Genomic DNA, 20,494 nt, shown 5'->3' with positions numbered 1-20,494 from the left:
GCATCCGGAAGTCAGAACTAAGATGTTAAGTGGCTCCTGGTACTGGTTATCTCTGATTTTTTTTTTTAAAGAGGGCGTAGAACCCTTGTGCATATAGGATAATTACGTGAAGTGAACCTTGACTTTTCTATGTCAAAAGAAAACCTTTAGGGTAGAAGCAAAGAAGAAAGTTTCTGAAACAAAGTATGTCATCAATTTTGAGAGGTCCGAAGACTCTGCAGTTACACAATGATCAATAACAACAGGCGTCTTGTGTGCCCCGAAGGCATGGCGGGAAAGACGGTCACCAAAATGTTGAGGCTCTTTCTGAATATTCATTGTGTTTTACTGACGATTTTCCTCACTTCTCAAAGCTTTCACAAGGATATCCCCCTCTACTTCCTTTTGTACTGAAACAGTACTATTTTTGTGGGGAAATGAGGAGGTGAGAAGAGATGTGCGTCACAAGAAGTGAACCAACTATAAAAAGGGACTGGGTGATAATTAGTTGACTGTTACAAGTTATCACTCTGGAGGGGCGTGTTCTCAGTGAGGAACACCCTGCGGGCATGGATGGCCAGCCAACCTCTATAACTGTCCCGGAACCTTATCATGAGTGTAAAATGGCTCTTAAAAAAAAAAAAAAAAGAAGAAATCTTAAAAAGTTTTGGAATGAAAACTTATTCTATCCAATGAAAACGCAAGTAATAATGATGCACATGCAGAGAGAGAACCTAGGGGCAAGGAGGCAAGCCCAAGGACCAGGGTGTGAATGCTCAGCATGCATGGCTACGCATGCCTCCAACCCCAGCACCGAGGCAGGATGTGAGAGAAGGGCATCTCCAGAGTTCTCTGGCCTTTCTCAGACGAAAGGCTGAACTTCTGGTTTAGTGAAAGGCCCACTCCCAAGGCAATGAGGTGGTCAGCAATAGATGAAGATGCCTGACTTTTTCCTCTGGGCTCCATATGAAGGCACATGCAACCTCATACCCACATGCTTGTGTGCATGTATCATGCATGCATTACCCCACCACCACCACACCCATACCTGCAGCTTTGTGAAGATGGTTTCTAAACATGGGGCAGATATAGAGTAAATTGTCCCTTATCCTGGGAGCGTGTTTTCCCACTAGTATCAAGCTTATTTACCTTCTGTCAGCCCTGGAATTTTTGTTTGTTTGTTTGTTTCTTACAATGAATTCCCTAGAAAAGATGCTCTGATGTTCCTCTGTGCTTCTATTAATAAGATAACTAAGGTCTCCCTCATCCTTTTTCTTCCCTGGTGAAGTGAAAACTAAAGTCAATGATTCTGACTTAAAAGAAAACACACTAAGAACCTCACTGGATCGCTTTGAAGAAGACATTGCCTAAGAATACAGAAGTGCTTTCCAACCTATGGAAATGCTGATGTGCCTCAGCATACCCAGAGAACACTCCTCAAATAGCTACTGCTGTTGCTGTTTCTGTCAGTCATAGGTGCTGAAACTGGCTCTTGGTACTATCCTGAAACTCCTTGAATTTGTACAGCTGAAGCCAAGTCATCAGTGTGCTCTTCCTACAAGTGTAATTCTAATAAATAGAGAAAAAAAATCCCACAACACTGTTCTTATCTACTTATTACACCTTCAAATCTCCCTAGCTGGTCAGCTCAAGCCACCATAAGCTATTTCATGTGTTTACTTATTTTTTACAATTTATTTTATTTACAGTTTTGTGTGTGTGTGTGTGTGTGTGTGTGTGTGTGTGTGTGTGTGTGTGTGTAAACACATGTGTAGAAGCTGGGTGACGCATTGAATCTGACCAAAATCTATTTCTCTACTAAGCTGTGATCTCCTTGAGGTCAGAAATGGTATGTATCGCTCCCTGGTTTATTTAGCAGCCAGCCTCCTTCCTAGGACATCCCTGACACTCAATGATTGCTTTTGGAATGACAGAGTTAAGCCATCAGTTCACCCATGCTTTTGGTACTGAGTCCAGTGGGGAAATAAAGCACAGGGTGATCAGGTGACTGGCTGTGGGTTAGCCTGTCTCTGAGTGGACCCAATGTGTTGACTCCTTATTGATTTGCCAGCAGATTATTGCAAACTTAGTGACTTCAAATAGCCCACATTGACCATCTACTTTTGCAAGTCAGCTAAATGATTCTTACATGTAAACCAGGGAATTGGATCTCCTCTCTAATTTCCAGAAACCCTTCCTCTACTTGCCACATGACCCCCTCTCTTTTTTCCAAAGACCCTCACTCCTCCAAACTCCACTCCTGTCACCGCACCACCTTTGCTGACTCTTACCCTCCGACGCCCTTCTTACATTCTCCTTGTGGCTATATGTACACCCAGACAATCCAGCACCCTTCTCCCACCCCAGGATTCTTAGATAAATTACATCTGCAAAATCCCTTCTGCCAGGTTCCCCTGGGGTCATTCTCTGGAACTGAGATGGCTCTATTAATAGAAAGGGCTAGCCAGGCAGAGCTGGGCTTGCTCACTAAAGTAGCGACATGCTAGTGAAATTACTTCAGGGAATTAACGGGAGCACCGAGGCTGGAAATGAATCAATCTGCTGCTTGGAGAATAGGATGCAGCAGTTACCAAAGTAGAACAAGCCACATTTGGCTTTCCACATCGAAGTACAAAAGCCTTAGAAATTAATTTTAAAAGTTTGCAAATGAGCTTCAACTGTGTAGTATCCTGCCTCAAGGAGCTACCAGGATCTGGAAGTTTTAGGAACCCTGCCAGGGAGGGGATGGCGCTCTAGGGTCTAGAGATGGAGAATGTTAAGACATTAGTTCACATCTCGTAAGCACATCTGCTGTTCAGAAAGTGCAGGAAACATGCCGTCTGACAAGGCAGGGACAGTATTGGGAGAAGGCTGGCCCATAGTGAAGATTACCTGGACCAACTTTTCTAGGTACATCCCCAAGGGGAAAAGCATGTTCGGGCTTTGATACCATCCAACAGGGCAAAGCCAACTGTCCTGGCTCAGGGCTCCAAGCTGGATCCTGTGGATTTGAATTGTGAGAGGAAGCTAGTTCTAGAGTGCCTGGTGGTTTGGGTCATGTAAAGGAGCCGGGAGATAAACAAGGACAGTCATCCTCCATGGTATCCATGGTGATTGGTTCAAGGACCCCTGTGGCTATGCAAAATCCATGTATATTCAAGTCTCTCACATGAAATGAGTCTTTGGGTAGCACTGTGCACATTCTCCTGTGTGTACTTTAAAGTATTTCTAGCTAATCAGGCATACTAAAGTATAATGCCATATGAACAGTTTATATATTGTTTAGGTAATGATTTTATCCTTTTTACGTTTTTTTCCCCTTTGTTTTTATTTAATAGGAAAATCACTTGAAAAGATAAAAGACTAACCTGGGTAGGCAGCCTGCCTACCACTGGCTGCATCAAACCCTAACAGTCCATATCTAAGTTACAGAATTCAAGATCATTTAAAAAAAAGGAATGTAAAACTTTAAAATGGCACCTGCAAGAGGACACAATAAAACCTATTTTTTAAAAAAGTCTATATATGTTTAAGAGGGATTCAAACAAAATTAGACTGGAAGCTGTTTGAATCTGGGGATACCGAACCCACAGAAAAGGAGGGCTGGCCATAGTAAAAACAGAAGTATTAAAGACAGCTCTGAATGCTGAAAGACAGCCAGTAGGATGTGTGATAGAGACCATAGTGGGATGCTTGTGGAATGTACCGCATTTTCTCTATTCTTCTGTTGAGGCGCATGTAGGTTGTTTCCAGTCTGTGGATATTATGGATAGAGCAGCAGTGACTATGGGTGAGCAAGTGTCCTTGTGGTAAGATGAAGCATCCTTTGGGTATATGCTCAAGAATGATACAGCAGGGACTTGAGGTAGACTGATTCCCAACTTTCTGAGTAACTGCCCTGTTGATTTCCACGGTGGCCGTAGAAGTCTGCACTCCCACCAGCAGTGGAGGAGTGTTCCCCTCGCTCCACATCCTCAGCAGCATGAGCCTCACTTGTCCTGTGGCCAGTGTAAGATGGAGTCTCAAGGTCATTTTGCTTTCCAGTTCCCTGGTGGCTAAGGATGCATTTCTTTAATTGCTTCTCAGCCACTTGAGATTCATCTGTTGAGAATTCTTTTTAAATATGCGCTTCATATTTATTTGGATTATTTGGTTGCATATGGTTTCTAGAATTCTTTATATATTTTGGCTAGCCATAATCTATTGGATAAGAAGTTGGTAAAACTCTTTTTCCATTCTTCAGGCTTTTGCTTTGTCTAATGATGGTGTCCTTACATAAGCGTTTCAATTTCATGAGGTCCCATTTATTAATTGTTGATCTTAGAGCCTGTGCTATTGATGTTCTGTTCAGGAAGGCTTCTGTGCCAATGTGTTTGATGCTGTTTCCCACTTTCTCTTCCATCACATTTAGTGTATCTGGTTTTATGTTGATGTCTTGATCTCCTTGAACTTGAGTTTTATGCCGGGTGATAAGTATGGGTCTACTTGCATTCATCTGTATGCAGATATCCAATTTGACCATTTGTTGAAGATGCTGTCTGTTTTCCACTGTGTATTTCTGGCTTCTTTATAAAAAAAAAATCAGATGCCTTGGATTTTTGTCTGAAATTAGATTCTATTCATCATGGTATTTTTATGCCAATACCATGAGGTTTTTATTATTATAGTACAACTTGAAATTAGGGGTGGTAATACCTCTGGAAGGTCTTATACCGTTCAAGATTTTTTCAGCTATCCTGGTTTTTGTTATTTCATATGAAATTGAGAATTGTTCTTTCAAGATCTATAAAGAATTGTTTTGGAATTTTGATGGGGGTTTCATTGAATCTGTAGATTGCTTTTGGTGAGATGGCCATTTTTACTGTGTTAATCCTATGGATCCATGTGTGTGGGAAGTCTTTCCATTTTCTGATATCTTCTTTTATGTCATTCTTCAAATATTTAAAGTTATTGTCAACAAGTCTTTCACTTGCTAGGTTAGAGTTACCAAGATATTTTATATTATATGTATCTATTGTGAAAGGTGTTGTTTTCCTGATTTCTTTCTCAGCCCACTTATAATTTATAAATAGGAGGACTACTGCTTTTTTTTTTTTTTTTTTTTTTTAGTTAATCTTGTATTCAGCCACTTTGCTGAAGGTGTCTATCAACTGTAAGAGTTCCCTGTAAGAATTTTGGGGATCACTTATGTATACTGTCATATCATGTGTAATCAGGCAATACTCTGACTTCCTCCTTTCCAATTTGTATCTCTTAATTGTCTTATTGCTCATATCTATATTGAATAAATATGGAGAGTGAATGGCACTGTCTTTTTTCTGATTTTAATGAAATTTCTTTGAGTTTTTCTCCTTTCCATTTGATGTTGGCTGTAGGCTTGCTGCAAATTGCCTTTATTATGTTTAGGTATCTCTCCAAGACTTTATCATGAAGGGGTGTTGGATTTTGTCAAAGGCTTTTCAGCATCTAATGAGATGACCATGTGTTTTTTTTTCTTTCAGTTTGCTTATTTTTTATTTTATTTTTAAAAGATTTATATATATAAATTTATTTATTATATATATAGCATTTTGCCTGCATGTACACCTACATGCCAAAAGAGTGCTTCAGACTATGTTATTGATGGTTGTGAGCCACCATGTAGTTGCTGGGAACTGAACTCAGGATCTCTGGAAGAAAAGGCAGTGCTCTTAACCTCTGAGCCATCTCTCCAGCCCTTTCAGTTTTTTTATATGGTGCATTGTATTGATAGATTTTCATGTGCTGAACCATCCCTGCATCTCTAGGATGAAGCCTACTTGATCATGGTAGATGATCTTTTTGATGTGTTCTTGGATTCAGTTTGTAAGTATTTTATTGAATATTTTTTTCATCTATGTTCATAAAGAATTTGGTCTGTAATTCTCTTTCTTGAGGTTTGGATATCAGAGTAACTGTGGCCTCATAAAACGAATTAGGCAATAATACTTCTGTTTCTATTTTGTAGAATAATTTGAGGAGTATTGGTATTAACTATTCTTTGAAAGTGGCAGAATTCTGCACTAAAATCATTTGGCTCTGGTTTTATTTGTTTGTTTTTGTGGTCAGGAGACCTTAATGACTGCTTCTGCTTCATTAGGGGTTATATGTCTATTTAAACTGCTTATCTGGCCTTGATTTTACTTTGATAAATGGTACTTACTGAGAAAGTTGCCCATTTCTTTTAGATTTTCCAATTTGGTGGATTAGAAGTTTTAAAAGCATGTCTTTATGATTCTCTGGGCTTCCCCAGTGTCTGCTATGTCCTCTTTTTCATTTCTGAGTTTGCTAATTTGATATTCTTTCCCCATCTTTTAATTAGTTTGGATAAGGGTTTGTCTATCTTGCTGACTTTTATAAAGAACAAACTCTTTGTTCCATAGATTCCTTATATTGTTTTCTTTGTTGATTTTAGCCCTCAGTTTGATTATTTCTTTCAGTCTATTCCTCTTGGATGTGTTTACTCTTTTTGTTCTAGAGCTTTCAGGTGTGATGTTAGTATGGTGTTAGTGTGAGACCTCTCCCTTTTTTTTTTAAATGTAGGCATTTAATGCTGTGAGCTTTCTTCTTAGAACCACTTTGTATGTATTTCAACTGGAAAAGTATTTTTACATGGAGGTAATTTTCATCTTTGCATATTAACAAAATGGTGGCCATTTTTCAAGTTCCTAGGGGAAAGAGCACAGGACCCAATGAGTCTCACAGTGATGCCAATTCATTGAAACTTGCTGTGAGTGCATTTCTCATTCTGTGGCTTGGAGTAAAATTTATGATTTAATGTCTTTGTTGTGAAGGAAGATCTATAAATTATATGGGCATTCTCAAAAGTATGCATCTATTTCATGAGACTAATGTCACAATGTCATAGGAATAATTCACATTGCCATTTCAATGCCATTTTTGTAAATTTAAAAAATTTATGCTCTGAAAAAGATTTTTTTTTCTCAATGTTACTTGGGTTAGATTACTGTGACTGAGTAAACTATTATTTATCCCTGCATAATATTTATTTTTAAACCTCTGTCTCTTGTTCGTCTATAATAAACCAATTTTATGGCAGATGTAATTTATTGAATAAAGAATAGAAGGGCATTTGTTGTACAGAGAATCAAATTAGTCAACAAATTGTCTTACTGTTATAGCCTCAAAACAGATGTTGGAAAAGAGATTCATAATCAGTGTACTTAGCTTAGAAGGTGGAAAGATCTATGGTGTCATGAAGATGTCGCAAAGAATTTGTCTTATAAATCTTCCAGGAGATGTGATTAAGCTCTTTCTTTTTCTTGACTTTTTTTCTCCTGATCACTTACATACATCTTAGCAGGTGACCAATCATCGTTTAAAGTCTAATTGCTGATAAGCTATTAAAGCCCAGATAAAGACACTAATAGCCATTGTTTACTACCATATTATTCTAAGTGCAAGTGACCATGTATACACCAGCTTGCTTGAATCAGCTTTTGACAAAAGAAAAGCACTATCAGTCACTTGCAATTTTTCTTGTTCTAAAGAAAACAGTTATATTCTGCAGATAAAAATTATGTAAATAATTTTTTTATACCAGAAAGATTCTTAATGACACATTGTTATACTCTTAGATCAGTGCTCTGTTCAACCCTTGTCAGAGAAGCTTCTTGCAATAAATGGTTAATTACCAGCGACCCACACCTGAATACTGTTACAGAGAATGAGAGGCTTTGGTGTGCTCAGCCCTGAATGGGGTGCCTTTATTGTGCCCCCCTCGATGCTCAAGGATCCCTGTGCCTGAGAGGGAAGAAAGGTTGTAAGCCAGAGGTGGTGGATGATTTTGAGAAAATAGCATTTTCCGGACACAATAGGGCAGGTGCACACACGAGCTCGCAGAGACTGTGATGTCACACAGAAGGCCTGCACAAGTTAAACCAGACAAAACCCCAGAAAGGAGAAGGGGAAGTGGGCACAAAGTCTCCCCCTCGCCTAGAAGCTATTTATGGTTGATACCTGCTGAGAAAGAGAAAAGTCAGTTTTCTCCAACGGAATGGCACTGAGTAAATCAACCACACTCTAGGGCAGGCCTACTCAGGAGTAATTTACCATCACAAATTGGACCTCATGGTTTTTAGTGGTTCACTCTCTCTCTCTCTCTCTCTCTCTCTCTCTCTCTCTCTCTCTCTGTCTGTCTCTCTCTTCTTTCTTTCTTTCTTTCCTTCCTTCCTTCATTTTTATTTTATTTTATTTTATTTTTTTGAGACAAGGTTTCTCTGTGTAGCCTTGGCTATCCTGGACTAACTTTGTAGACCCGGCTGGCCTCGAACTCACAGCGATCCGTCTGCCTCTGCCTCCCAAGGGCTGGGATTAAAGGCGTGCGCCACCACCGCCCGGCTCCTTCCTTCCTTTTTAAAGACAGAGAAAGAATATGAAGCTGGTGAGTAGACAGGAGGAGGAGTTGGGAGCAGGAAAGAATATGACAAAAATACATGGAATGAAAAATTCAAATTAATAATAATCATCATCATTATCGTCATCGTCATCATCATCAGTGTTATTGCTAAATCCAGAGTCATTTGCTTTGCCACTATGTATATCATCTTCTTCCATTCCCATCTAGATTTCAGAAGTTGGGCTAACAGCGGGGAGGCACAGCTGAGCAGAGCTTAGAGCTCCCAAAACAGAATCTTATGTCACTCTAACACCAAGGCAAAGGTCGTTGTTGGTCCATCAGCATTTGTACAAAAGGATGAAAACAAGCTAGTCTAACATTAAACTTACCTAACATAATGAAGTATCCCATAATATGAAAGCAGTTCTTTTGGATGATTCTAGTATGTTCTTTTAACCTCAGCCTGAGAAGCCTTGAAGCCTTGAAATCACAACAGATGCTAGGCGTGATACATGCTGGGGATCTCTGTGGAGAATTTCTAGTGAGGCCTTCATGGGACTTGCCCGGATAGATACACTTTCTTCCACAAATACCTGACCCACTTCTGTTTTCATCATCTTACGCAACAATTTTAGAAAGGGAAAGTGCGGGGGGGGGGGGGGGAGAAAAACAAGAAGACTAAATACAAGCTAGGAGATCTGTTTTTTAGCCTGAGTGTTTCTGTGCAGCCTCCAGTTGCTTCCTCTTATAGATTTTGCCAGATGGTTTTCTTTTTTACTTAAGGTATATTTTTGAATATGTAAAAAGGAAATGAAAAAAAAAAAAAAAAAAAAAGGAAAAAATCCTACCCACAAACACTTTTTCTCCTGGGAAAGAATTCCTGGTTGTACTGAGTTGGGTTAATGAGTTCACCCTTGACATTCTCCCGAACACACTAATGAATGTACTTTTGTTTCTCTGTTGGTTTTATCTTTGAAGATACTATGACTGTAGCATGCTGCAACACTGAATAGCCAAGTTTGGAAGCAATGACATAGTTTCCACTTGGCCACCAGCTTTGCATTTGAGAGTGGTCTCTGTGTTTTTCTGCTGGGCTGTCCTATGGGACTTTGTGATTGAATGGTGAGGTGCAGGGAGCAATGCGCCCAGCTATAAATAGTAACTAGATATAGCTTAAGAAAGATAGAAATGAGGACTGAGGCAGGCCTATAGTTGGTGATAAGTTCTTTAGTTTCAATCCCCAACACAGCTAAAACAAACAAATGTAGAACATAAGGAATTTGTATTAGTGTATTGATCATAAAGGCATTCTACTGTTTGTCTACTTGTATTTGCTGAAGCATTCTTAAAATTATATGTATGTATATACATATGTATATGAGAAAAGATTTCCTATAGTTCAGGCTGCCTTAGAACTTGCTATGTAGACCAAGGCTAGACCAGATCTCATGACCCTTCTGCCTCCACGCCCCAAACACTGGAGATCACAAACATGCACCACCACACCCAGTTTGTATGAGGCTTGGCATCAAAACCATGGTTTCATGCATACTAGCTAGGCAAGTACTCTACCAAGTGGGCTACATCCATGGCCCATGAAGCATTCTTTCAAGATAAAAAAAATAGGATGAAAAAAAAAAAAACAGAACAAGTTTTTCTTATCTGTATCTCAATGAATAGGTTTGAATACCCATTGGGGTAGGTCGCCTCAATCTGTAGATACTGGCCTGGGAAGAGGTCACACCAGTCAATGCCACTCATTCAGAAAAGACAGCACTCCGGTAGGGCAAGGTTGCTTCCTAATAGTGGAGTGTCTGTGGGTCTTCCCTCCCGTGTCTGCAGGGCCCTAGCCTCACCTGTTTGTTTCCCATTGCAGAATACACGGTCATTAATGAAGCCTGCCCCGGAGCTGAGTGGAACATCATGTGTAGGGAGTGTTGTGAATATGATCAAATTGAGTGCATCTGCCCAGGAAAGAAGGAAGTGGTGGGCTACACCATCCCGTGCTGCAGGAACGAGGACAACGAGTGTGACTCCTGTCTAATTCACCCAGGTGAGTGTGCAGCGGGACACCACGTGTTGAGTGTGCAGCGGGACACCACGAGTTCCTTTCACACTATCTGAGGTAGTGGACAGGTACAGAGTGAATGTCTGGATTCTAGCAGGCAGCCACCATCCAGGGCTGTGGTGCCATGGTACTTAAGAATGACACAGCTTATCAAGTCTGATTTCAGGAAAAGGAATCAGAGGAATTAGGATTCTTTTTGGCGATCAAGTTGTAAATCAGGGCACATGTCCACTCATTCATGTAGCAAGCAGACTGGAGTAACTCTTAGGCAGCTATGGGGAGAACAATGTGGTGTTTGTTTTTTTTTAAAAAGATTTTTAATATTCATTTGTGTGTGTGTGTGTGTAAGTGTGTGTGTGTGCGTGTGCATGCATGCATGTGTGTTTGTGTGTGCATATGTGCTGAAGTTAGAAGAGGCTGTCTATCCATCAGAGCCAGAGTGACAGGCAGTAAGGCATGTAAGCTGCCTGACGTGGGTGCAAAACTGAACTCAGCAAGAGCAGTATACATTCCTAGCCACTGAGCCATCTCTCCAGCCATTTTTGTCTAAAGACACATTCCCAACATTGCTAGAGCTTGCAGCCTGGTAGGGGAGGCAGGGACAGGTAGCTCTGGTCGGTGCGAAGTCAATGCTGTGAAAGAGATGCACGGGGTACCATGGTAACAGGATGAGACCGGGTGAGGCAGAGGAAAGATCAATGAAGACGTATTAAGAAAGGTGATGTGATGTGTACACTGAAGATGGAAGCATCAGACTCAGGAAGGTCTAGGGGACCAAGAGGGGCTCAGCTGTTGACAGAATGTGCAAAGGACCCATGTCAGGAGGAAGCCTGAGGCTTTGAGGATTCCAAGGAGGTCATTCTGGCAGGAAAAGCAAGTTTGTACTGTGTGATGTGAGGAAATGGAGTCGGACAAGAGATATCAAGGGAGAGCAATTTGAAGGAAGGAATAGGAGCCAAATTAGGATGAGCTTTCCCCCAAAGCCTTGCTATGAGATCCAGGCTTTTGGAGATCTTTTGGTAAAGGGTGAAAAGTAATTTCTCTTTAGCTACAGATGGGGAAAGGACCTGGAGAAGGGCAGGATGGCTGGCAGGAGGGAATTAATGGGGACTGTGATGAAGGTCAGAAGCCTGGTGGATGGAATTAGGGAGGGGCTGAGAGTAGAGTGGCGGTTGTTTGGGATTGCACTGAAGGAGGAGAGTGAAGGGGAGGAAGAGAGGAAGTCAAGGATGATGGATGCTGAGCCTCTCGTCCCCAGGAGGCTCATCTGGTCCCTCTAGGAGAGGTCAGATGGGGGACACAGAGACTGCCCAGGGAGGTTTGTGAAGGTGAAGAATGAAAGAGCAAACTGTGCTGGTGGAATTTCTCTCGTTTGTGTTTCTCCCTTCTTTCAAAATCAGAGGATAGCATTGAAAACGAAAACAGGACTGACTTTAGTAGTACTGCACATTTTGGGAAAAGAAGCTTACCACCCCATCTCCCTGACAGGCTGGAGGGGTTTGTAGAGAAATGACTGAACAATGTCCCAAGATTCCTCTATGAAGGGACACTAGCCATGGACTGCTTGACTTTGAATAATTTGAAGGAGACATATCTTTACTTTGGCGTAGCCTCAGCTCTTATAAGGTGATGTGGGGTCAAGAAAGGCAAGAAAGGTACAAGCTATAGGCAGCACCCAGGATCTGCAATCCTCCCTTCAGAGGTGCTGGGATAGACATTGGCTCTAGAGAGTGAAGGACTGTCCCACACTAATCGTTTGGCTACCCTGCAGGGCAAGCGAGGCAAAGGGAGCAGGCTGCTTTGAAACTCCTTTTCAGAGCAGTGAGCTAATAGCTACCACTGGAGACCCAAGAAGTCTCAGTGTGTGTCATTGGGGACTGCAGTTTGTTTATATTTGTTGTTTATCAATTTCAGTCATTACCTTCTTTGACATTAACACAATCACATTGTAAGGCACCAGGAGTCCCTTCATGTCCTTTAATCCTTGTCCTTCAGACATTACTGGCGTGATCACACTAGCTTTAGAAGGCTTCTTGGATTTCTACCATGAACAAGTGTTTCAGATGAATTTCATATATATTTCCAGCCCCAGATCTGTAAGTAGCCATTTCTTCAAGAAACTCTTATCCTAAAAGCACAGTCTGGGTACTGGAGCTGTTCCTGGCTTTTGGATTGTCATGTTGATAGGCAACCTTTTTTTTTTTTTATTTTTTAGTTTCTTTCTTTGTGTTTTATTTGTTAACACACACACACACACACACACACACATGCACACATGTATGCATGCACACACATGCTTGCAGTGATAGGAATCAACCCAGGATTCATATTCCATTCTGCTACATACCCAGACCCTGAGACAAGATTGCTCTATGTAGCTCAGGCTGTTCTTGAACTGAAAATCTTCCTGGCTCCCCATCTTGAGTACTGAAATTAAAGGTGTGGTCTGGCTACCTGTCTGTCTGTCTGTCTGTCTGTCTGTCTATCTATCTTCTATCTATCTATCTATCTATCTATCTATCATCTATCCATCCATCTCTGCTTCCTTTATTATCGAATCTCTATCTACTCTTTTTAAAAGAAAAAAAATAATGCATACAAATACTCAGTTCCATACATAACACCTACAAGGTTATTTACTTCTTTGACTTTTTTCTCTGATGCTGAAAAATCATTCCCTATTATGGTGTTGCACACCATAAATGTGCAAAATAACAATTGCATTATCTGTACCACCAATAATCCTGCTGCATACAGTTATAATTCTTTATGGTTACCATTGACTTTAGAATGCACGCTGGTGGATGTGTATAGCCAAAATTCTACACTGTAAAATCAATGGATGGCATAGCTTCCTTTTTGGTGTTATGCCACCTATCTAATATCTAGATCAGTTAATTGTTTTCGGTATCTGAAAATGCAAGGGAATAGGCACATGTATTTATTTCTCTTTCCCCATTTAACACCAAAGACAACAAAACCACAAACACTGCTAACTGTCTTGCAGAATCTTTTCTTAACAACATGTGCTGGAGAGATTTTATATCAGATAGATCCATCTTCTTCTTCATTTCTTTTTGCAGTTGCATATGACTGTGTTGTGTGAATCACTACAGTTAATTGTCATTGGGTTGCTTCCAGTCTTTTGCTATTATAAGCTGACTATTTAGTATCTATAGTGCTTGGGATCCAATATATTTTGGATTTTAGAGTTTAGGGAATTTTGCATATATAAGCAATGAAATGTCTTAGAGGAGGCACCAAGGCTAAATGTGAAGTTCTATTATTTCTTATAAAACTTATACCCATAGTTTGAAGTGATTTTATGTAGTATTCTTAATACACCTTTGTTTTGTTTACATCTGCCACAAAAGGCTGTCTATGGAATTTTCTACTTATGGTGACATACTGGTGCTGGGATCAAATCGAGGATTTGTCCTCAATCAATTGGGTACTATATCTACACACACACACACACACACACACACACACACACACACACACAAACACACACACCGTATCTTGAATTAAAGAAAAAAAATCTCAGATTAGGGGCATTCAACCTATTCCAACAACACTACACACTACAGCACACACCAGTTAGTATTTTTGCAGTTTATCTTTGAGGTAGGTTCCTAGAAGTGAGTTCAGGGGTCAAAGGGAGGCACAGAATTGCTTTCTAGCTTTTGTCTAATTCTTTGCTTTGAGTTTAGTACTCATGCTTAAAGTATATGAGAGCATCTTTTGTCAATCCATGTAACAAAATGTCATCTGGACTTTTATCCACCCCATAGGTAGGAAATGTAATGTCATTATGGCCTCAGTTTACATTTCTGTCATAAAGTGATAGTCTTACTTTGGACTTGTGTGTGTGTGTGTGTGTGTGTGTGTGTAGATATAGTACCCAATTGATTGAGGACAAGTCCTGGATTTGATCCCAGCACTGTATAAGCTCTGTATGGTGGCCTATATTCAATCCTTGAACCCTGGAGGTAAAGCAAATGAGATCTGCAATGGCTCTTTTGGCAGCCTGCAGACATCCCAGTGTGTTTCCCTCAGAGCCTTGCTCACCTTTCCCTCTAGGCTGGGGTTTGTGGCTGGAACCTAAGGACCCTAATGTGTGGCTGTGCCAAGGAACAGCATTAGCAGGGCTGTGGAGGGCTGGCGCTGAGCCCATTTGCCTCCTCAGTGACATGTGAGTGAGGTTGGTCTTTGTAAGGCTGGGAGAGCCAACTGTTGACCACATCAATCACGCCAGCAACTCAGCTTCCCTGGTGGGAGGGAAAGCAAAGTCAGGAGGAAATGTGAAACAGGACTGTGAGTCCCACTGTTATAGAACACACACACACACACACACACACACACACACACACACACACACACACACACACACACACACAGAAACATGCTGTCAACCTAGCAAACAGTAGCCATCTCTAGCAGTTCATTATTCATTCATTCTTATTGATTCTGGAGATTTAATGCAGACCAAGATATAGCCCTTTGCTTGGGTCTGCTATAGGAAAATGGCAGCAGGCAGTAGACAATGGTAAGGATAAGCCAAGTGGAATTATGGGAAAGTAGAACAATAATAGTTCATAAGCTGAGGGCACTAACAGCGTACATCACTTTACACATGTTGATGTGTAGATACACTTTAATCACACCTTGGCAGGTGAGGGCATTAGGGCATGGCTTAGGTTTGTGTTTTGATAAATGAGAAGAAATTATTTCTAACTTTTTTTTTAACCCTTCAAGAGACCTTGCTTTTGAGATGAACCACATCTGAACTACATCCAGGTCTCTCTGGTGTTCTCTGGCAGCCTGATCTTTCCAGAGCAAGACTGTGGCTAGTCATTGGTGTTGATTTCACGGTGGATCTTTGTTATAAAAGTACATGCCATAGGTGAATGCTTAATAGAATTGTATTTGTCATTAGAAAATATAAATGAATTATTAAAACAAAATGCACAGTATATAGTAGAAGTCTAATTTTTTGTGTGTGCCTATGTGTGTGGAGAGGCCAGAAGACAACATAAGCCATCATTCCGCAGACATGGCCCATCTTGGTTTTTGAGACATCATCTCTCACTGGACTGGAATTTGTCAAACAGTTTAGGCTGGCCAGCCAGTGAGCCCCAGAGTTCTGCCTGCTTATGCCTGTGCAAAACTGGGATCACAAAGTCATACCGTTATATCTAGCTTTTGTTGTTATTTTTGTTTTTTGAGACAGGGTTTCTCCATGTTGCCCTGGCTGTCCTGGACTCACTTTGTACACCAGACTGGCCTCGAACTCGCATCCATCCTCTTGCCTCTGCCTCCCCGCCCCCTTCTCCCCTGCCCCCCGCCGAGTGCTGGGGTTAAAAGTGTACACCATTCTGGGGATTGAGCTCAGGTCTGGATTGTCTTCTGAGCAGCAAGATATAAAAGTGTTAACAGAATCCTCCAAGTGATACTATGTTTTAGAATAAATTCTTTTGTTTGCCTGAATTTTATATTATACAACAAATAGGAAATAAATTTGTAAAGACCAATAAGTAGCACCACCCTAGCTGATTACATCTTATACTACAAACTGTTTTCTATTATTTCCTATAAAACAATAACCTCTAGTCAATGCTCAAATTCCTTCCCACACCCTTGCCTGTATCCAGGTGACTCTCCTGTTCCTTGGGATGAGCACGTTTGCCTAAGATCGTTGGTATCTTTCCATGTCTAGATGCCCCGGGGAGAGATGGATCTGTGTAGAGACATAGTTTGTCTCCTAAGAAAACTCATTCTGAAAACGTGTAGACTTAATATTTTGGGATGTTTCAGGTTGTACCATCTTTGAAAACTGTAAGAGCTGTCGGAATGGCTCATGGGGTGGAACTCTGGATGACTTCTACGTGAAGGGATTCTACTGCGCAGAGTGCAGAGCTGGCTGGTATGGAGGAGACTGTATGCGTAAGTAGACCCTTGCACACACAAACAGGGTAAGTAGACCCCTGTGCACACACAGCATAAGTAGACCCCTGTACACACGCAGTGTAAGTAAACCCCTGCACACATGCAGAAGCTCCATCTTTACTTGGTTCCACTTTCAAGTCTTAGCTTACAACACAACTCAATTTTATCTTGTTGGAATCTAAGTTTTTGAAAGCTTGTGGCTAGAGGGTTTTGTAGGTAGGACTATCAAAACAAAGGCCTGTTTCCGTCTATTGTGGGTGGATAGTGGACACGCGTTTAGGATTATTGCTTCCAGAAGCTTCCTTATCTGGTCCTCTAATTCACCTTTTGCTCAAGTGAAGCTGAAATGTTCAACACACAACATGCTTGGGAGAACTTGTGAGGTGGCTTTGGTCAGACTGTGAAGTAGGCTCCACTGTTGTTGCCTGAGTGTATTTAAACTAGGAAGGGAATTCTTCTGGAAAGTACTGGACCTCACAGGATCAGTCATTGTTACTCTTCCTTGAGCTTCAAAGCTCTTTGAAAATGGAATGGATATCTAGCACCTCTCTCAGTCCAGGATGCTCCTCACAGCCAGCCTTGAACGTCCTCTGAGAGCCTGCCTCCTCGGCAATGCTGGTGCAGTGTGATTTCAGCAAAGCCGCACTCAGGATGATCAGCTTCACTTCTATAAATGACATCCCTAGTTTACAGAGATGGTTTGTAATGATGCTGACGCAACCACTGGACTCAATTTGTAGCCAAACGTTAGAAGTCTCAAGACTCCACCACAGCCAGAGGAGGAGAGGGATTTCTCTGTATTCCAGGGTGAACCTAACAGTTCTAGAAGAGGGGTACATTTTTAAAGTGCTGGTCTCTACTGCTGATTTAAATGTTCTGAAATGCTCTTTACCTATTCTATGAGATGGTGTGGGAAAACAAGGATCAGGATACAAACTATACACAGGCCTGGGTTGAAGTAATGATTGTCTGTTACTACATATGACTTTGGGCAAGTCATTAGCCTCAATGACAGTGCTGTCACCTCTTTAAATTGGGAAGAATGCTGTCTGTCTTACAGCACTGATTAAATGAGATAAGAACATGTGAAGTGTTTAGTGCTTGCTTAGAGATAGTGAAAGCCTAACGCCATGAACATAAATGTTATATTGACTTGCTTTCCATATGCCTCTAATAAGATGGTTAGAAGTGCAAATACAAAACCAGTCTCAAAAAACCAAAAAAAAAAAAAAAAAAAAAAAAGAGATTAGGAAAGACACAGGGTCCAGGGAAAACAGCTCAGTCAGTGAAGTGCCTCCCATGTAAGTGTGAGGACCCATGCTTGATCTCTAGCACCCATGTAAAATGCTGGTCAAGATGGTTTTGGGGAGTTGGAGGCAGGTAGATCACTGGAGATTGCAGGCGGCCAAGCTTAATCAACTTGGTGAGTGTTAGGCCAGCCATAGACTAAATCAACCAATCAGTCAATCAATCAAACAAACAAACAAATGCACAAACAAAGATGGAGAGTAACTGATAAGTGATTTCTAAGCTCCTCTGATATCCATACACATGCAGAAACATGGTTGAACACACACACACACACACACACACACACACACACACACACACAGAGAGAGAGAGAGAGAGAGAGAGAGGGAGAGAGAGAGAATGACAGAGCACTACAATGCACGGCTTTAGATTTCATATTGGACTTTGCCGTAATTAGGATCACTTTGGAGTCTTCACATACTTTGGGTTATATTAGGACTGAGTGTGGGTGAAATGGCAAGCAGAGATTAGGTGCTATACAGGTACAGTGGGAAGTCAAGGATGAGATATGAACTCGGGCTGGACTAAGTGCTCTGAGAACACACTTCAGTGAACAATTGTACAGTCAGAGTCATATAGGACACTTCTTTGAAGTTATAATTTAATTGCAACATTTGTCCCTTCCCTTTCCCCCCTCCAAACTCTCCCAAACACTTCTCCCTGCTCCTCTTCAAATCCATGGCCTCTTTTTAAAGACCAATTGTTACTTCATACATATATGTATATACATATATATTCCTAAACTTAACCCATCAGTCTGTATAATGTCACTTGCATGTATGTTTTCATGGCTGATCATTTGGCATTAGGCAACCAGTTGCTGGGCTCTTCCCTGGGGAGGACCACTTTTCCCACTCCCAACTTTCCTCAGTTGTCTACAGTTCTTGTACATGGTTGAGGCCTCATGAGCTTTTCTCCATCCAGTTTGGCGTGTTCAATGGTGTCCTCCCTGTTCAGCTCTTGTTTAGGCAGTTATGTTGGTGAGACTTAATCCTTGTAGCTTCTGACATTACTGGGAGATACAATGTCAGAGCAAAGTGCTTCTGGCTGTTTAATCTTTCTGTCCCCTCCTCCATATGTTCCTGAGCTTGTGGTAGGAATGTCCTGTAGATTTATCTATTGGAACTGCATTCTGATTGGTTGTGGGGTTTTGGCAGTAGTGTTTGTCTGTTGCAAAGGTAGGGGACATTTCCGACAGGTGATGGTTGAATGATGGCTTTGCTCAGGGGTTGGAAAAGTAGGAGACTACTGTGGGCAGAGGGAATGGAAGGGTTGGCTATAAAAATGCAGAGTGTCTTCAGGCGAGCCATGATGTCAGGTGTGACTGATGAGTGCGATGGTATTGCGGAGTGATGGCAGGTGACTGGAAAGGTAGGCCAGACCAAACTGGAAAGAGACTCGTGTGGCGGAGCTCAGACTTTGAATGTCATTTGGAGGATTCTTGGAGTGTATTGATGGTCTGATAGGTACATTATCTCCTTTCTGTTGCTGTGAAAAACACCATAACCAAAATCAACTTTAGGACAGAGGGGAAGGGCTTATTCATTATCAAGGAACACCAAGGCAGGAACTGAAGCAGAGATGATGGAAGAAATCTGCTTACTGCATTGCTCTCCCTGGCTTCCTTAGCTGCCTTTCTTATACATCTCAGGCTCATGTTCCTAGGGATGGTACCACCCACAGTGGGCTGAGCTTTCCCACATTAGTGAGTCCACAGACCAGTTTGATGGAGGCAGTTTCTTAACCTCTTCCCAGGTGACTTCAGTTTGTATCAAGTTGACAAAAACTAACCCGCATAGCCAGAAACGTGACATCTGGCAGGTAATTCTAGCAATATACTAAAGGCTCACTGGAGCAGATGCAGTACCATGTGTAAAAGCCATAGTTAGGAATGCTAATTCAGTAGCTAGGTGGGGAGGAAAGAGCTCAAGTTATAAGAGGAGCTCAAAGGGCAAGATGCCAGCCAGTGACACACTGAAAGAGGAGCCAGGGACCTCATGTTTGTCTGAATAGCAGGTACCCAGAGATATCCTGTGCATGGCCTTCCCTAAAGTCTCTGTTGGTCACGTGTTAGCTGCGGAGTCTGATTGGTTAGGTTGCTGGTGGCCCCACTCTAGGAGTCAGGCTTTCTGAAGGACAACAGAGCTGGCTCAGGGTAGACGTCGATCCCATTAGACAGGTTAAGCAGGAAGTTTGTGATGTTATTCATCAAATGGCAGATTCATTCAAAAGAATGCATGCACCCCGGATGCTAGGCACATAATGCCAAGCAGACAGACATGGCTTCTTCCATTGTAGAGGCTGACATTCAGCAAAGAAAGGTAAAAACAACAGTAAGAACTAAAAGCAAACATGGGAAGTGGTTCATTTTGTGACGTAAACAAACGGAAGAAGGGCCAGATTCCTCCCTGCATCTGACTCTGTCGTGGACACATGGGATGGTGTGAGTGCATTCTGCCTATTTTGAAAGCCTCGTTCTACACAGTGCATGCCATCACAGTTGCAAGCACAAGTGGAGCGTTTCTTGTGGAAACCTGAGACGTCAATGCGGACCACAGTGAGTTCACAAGGAGGGTAAAATCTGTCGGTGGAAACAAGGGTAAAGTCAAGAAGATACCAGCTTCATATTATTAGGTTCTTATCTCTTACATTTCATTCTCTCGCTGCATAAGTTAAAAGCAAATCAAAGGAGAGAAGTGATTCATATGTCGGTCTGCTGAATACTTATCTAGACATGAGAATTTTGCTGGCTTCTGTGAGGAGGGGACTGGACATTTTGGTGGCCCCATTTTTTGTGCTTTGAGGCAGTA

The 20,494-nt window shown here is 41.6% G+C and overlaps 1 protein-coding gene across 1 annotated transcript in view; it reads left to right on the top strand.

The window, feature by feature from the left end:
* PAMR1 (peptidase domain containing associated with muscle regeneration 1) overlaps positions 1–20,494 on the top strand; it is an 81,121-nt gene that overhangs the window by 13,235 nt on the left and 47,392 nt on the right. Inside the window, exons 2-3 of the mRNA XM_084776943.1 lie at positions 10,233–10,409; positions 16,242–16,370. Coding sequence (XP_084633069.1) covers positions 10,233–10,409; positions 16,242–16,370 — 306 coding nt within the window. The remainder of the gene's footprint in view (positions 1–10,232; positions 10,410–16,241; positions 16,371–20,494) is intronic.

This window comes from Acomys minous (assembly GCF_964271855.1).
Source record: "Acomys minous genome assembly, chromosome: 3".
Taxonomy (NCBI): Eukaryota; Metazoa; Chordata; class Mammalia; order Rodentia; family Muridae; genus Acomys; species Acomys minous.
Note: the sequence above shows the minus strand (reverse complement) of the source record. Positions and strands in the feature narration are given on the sequence as shown.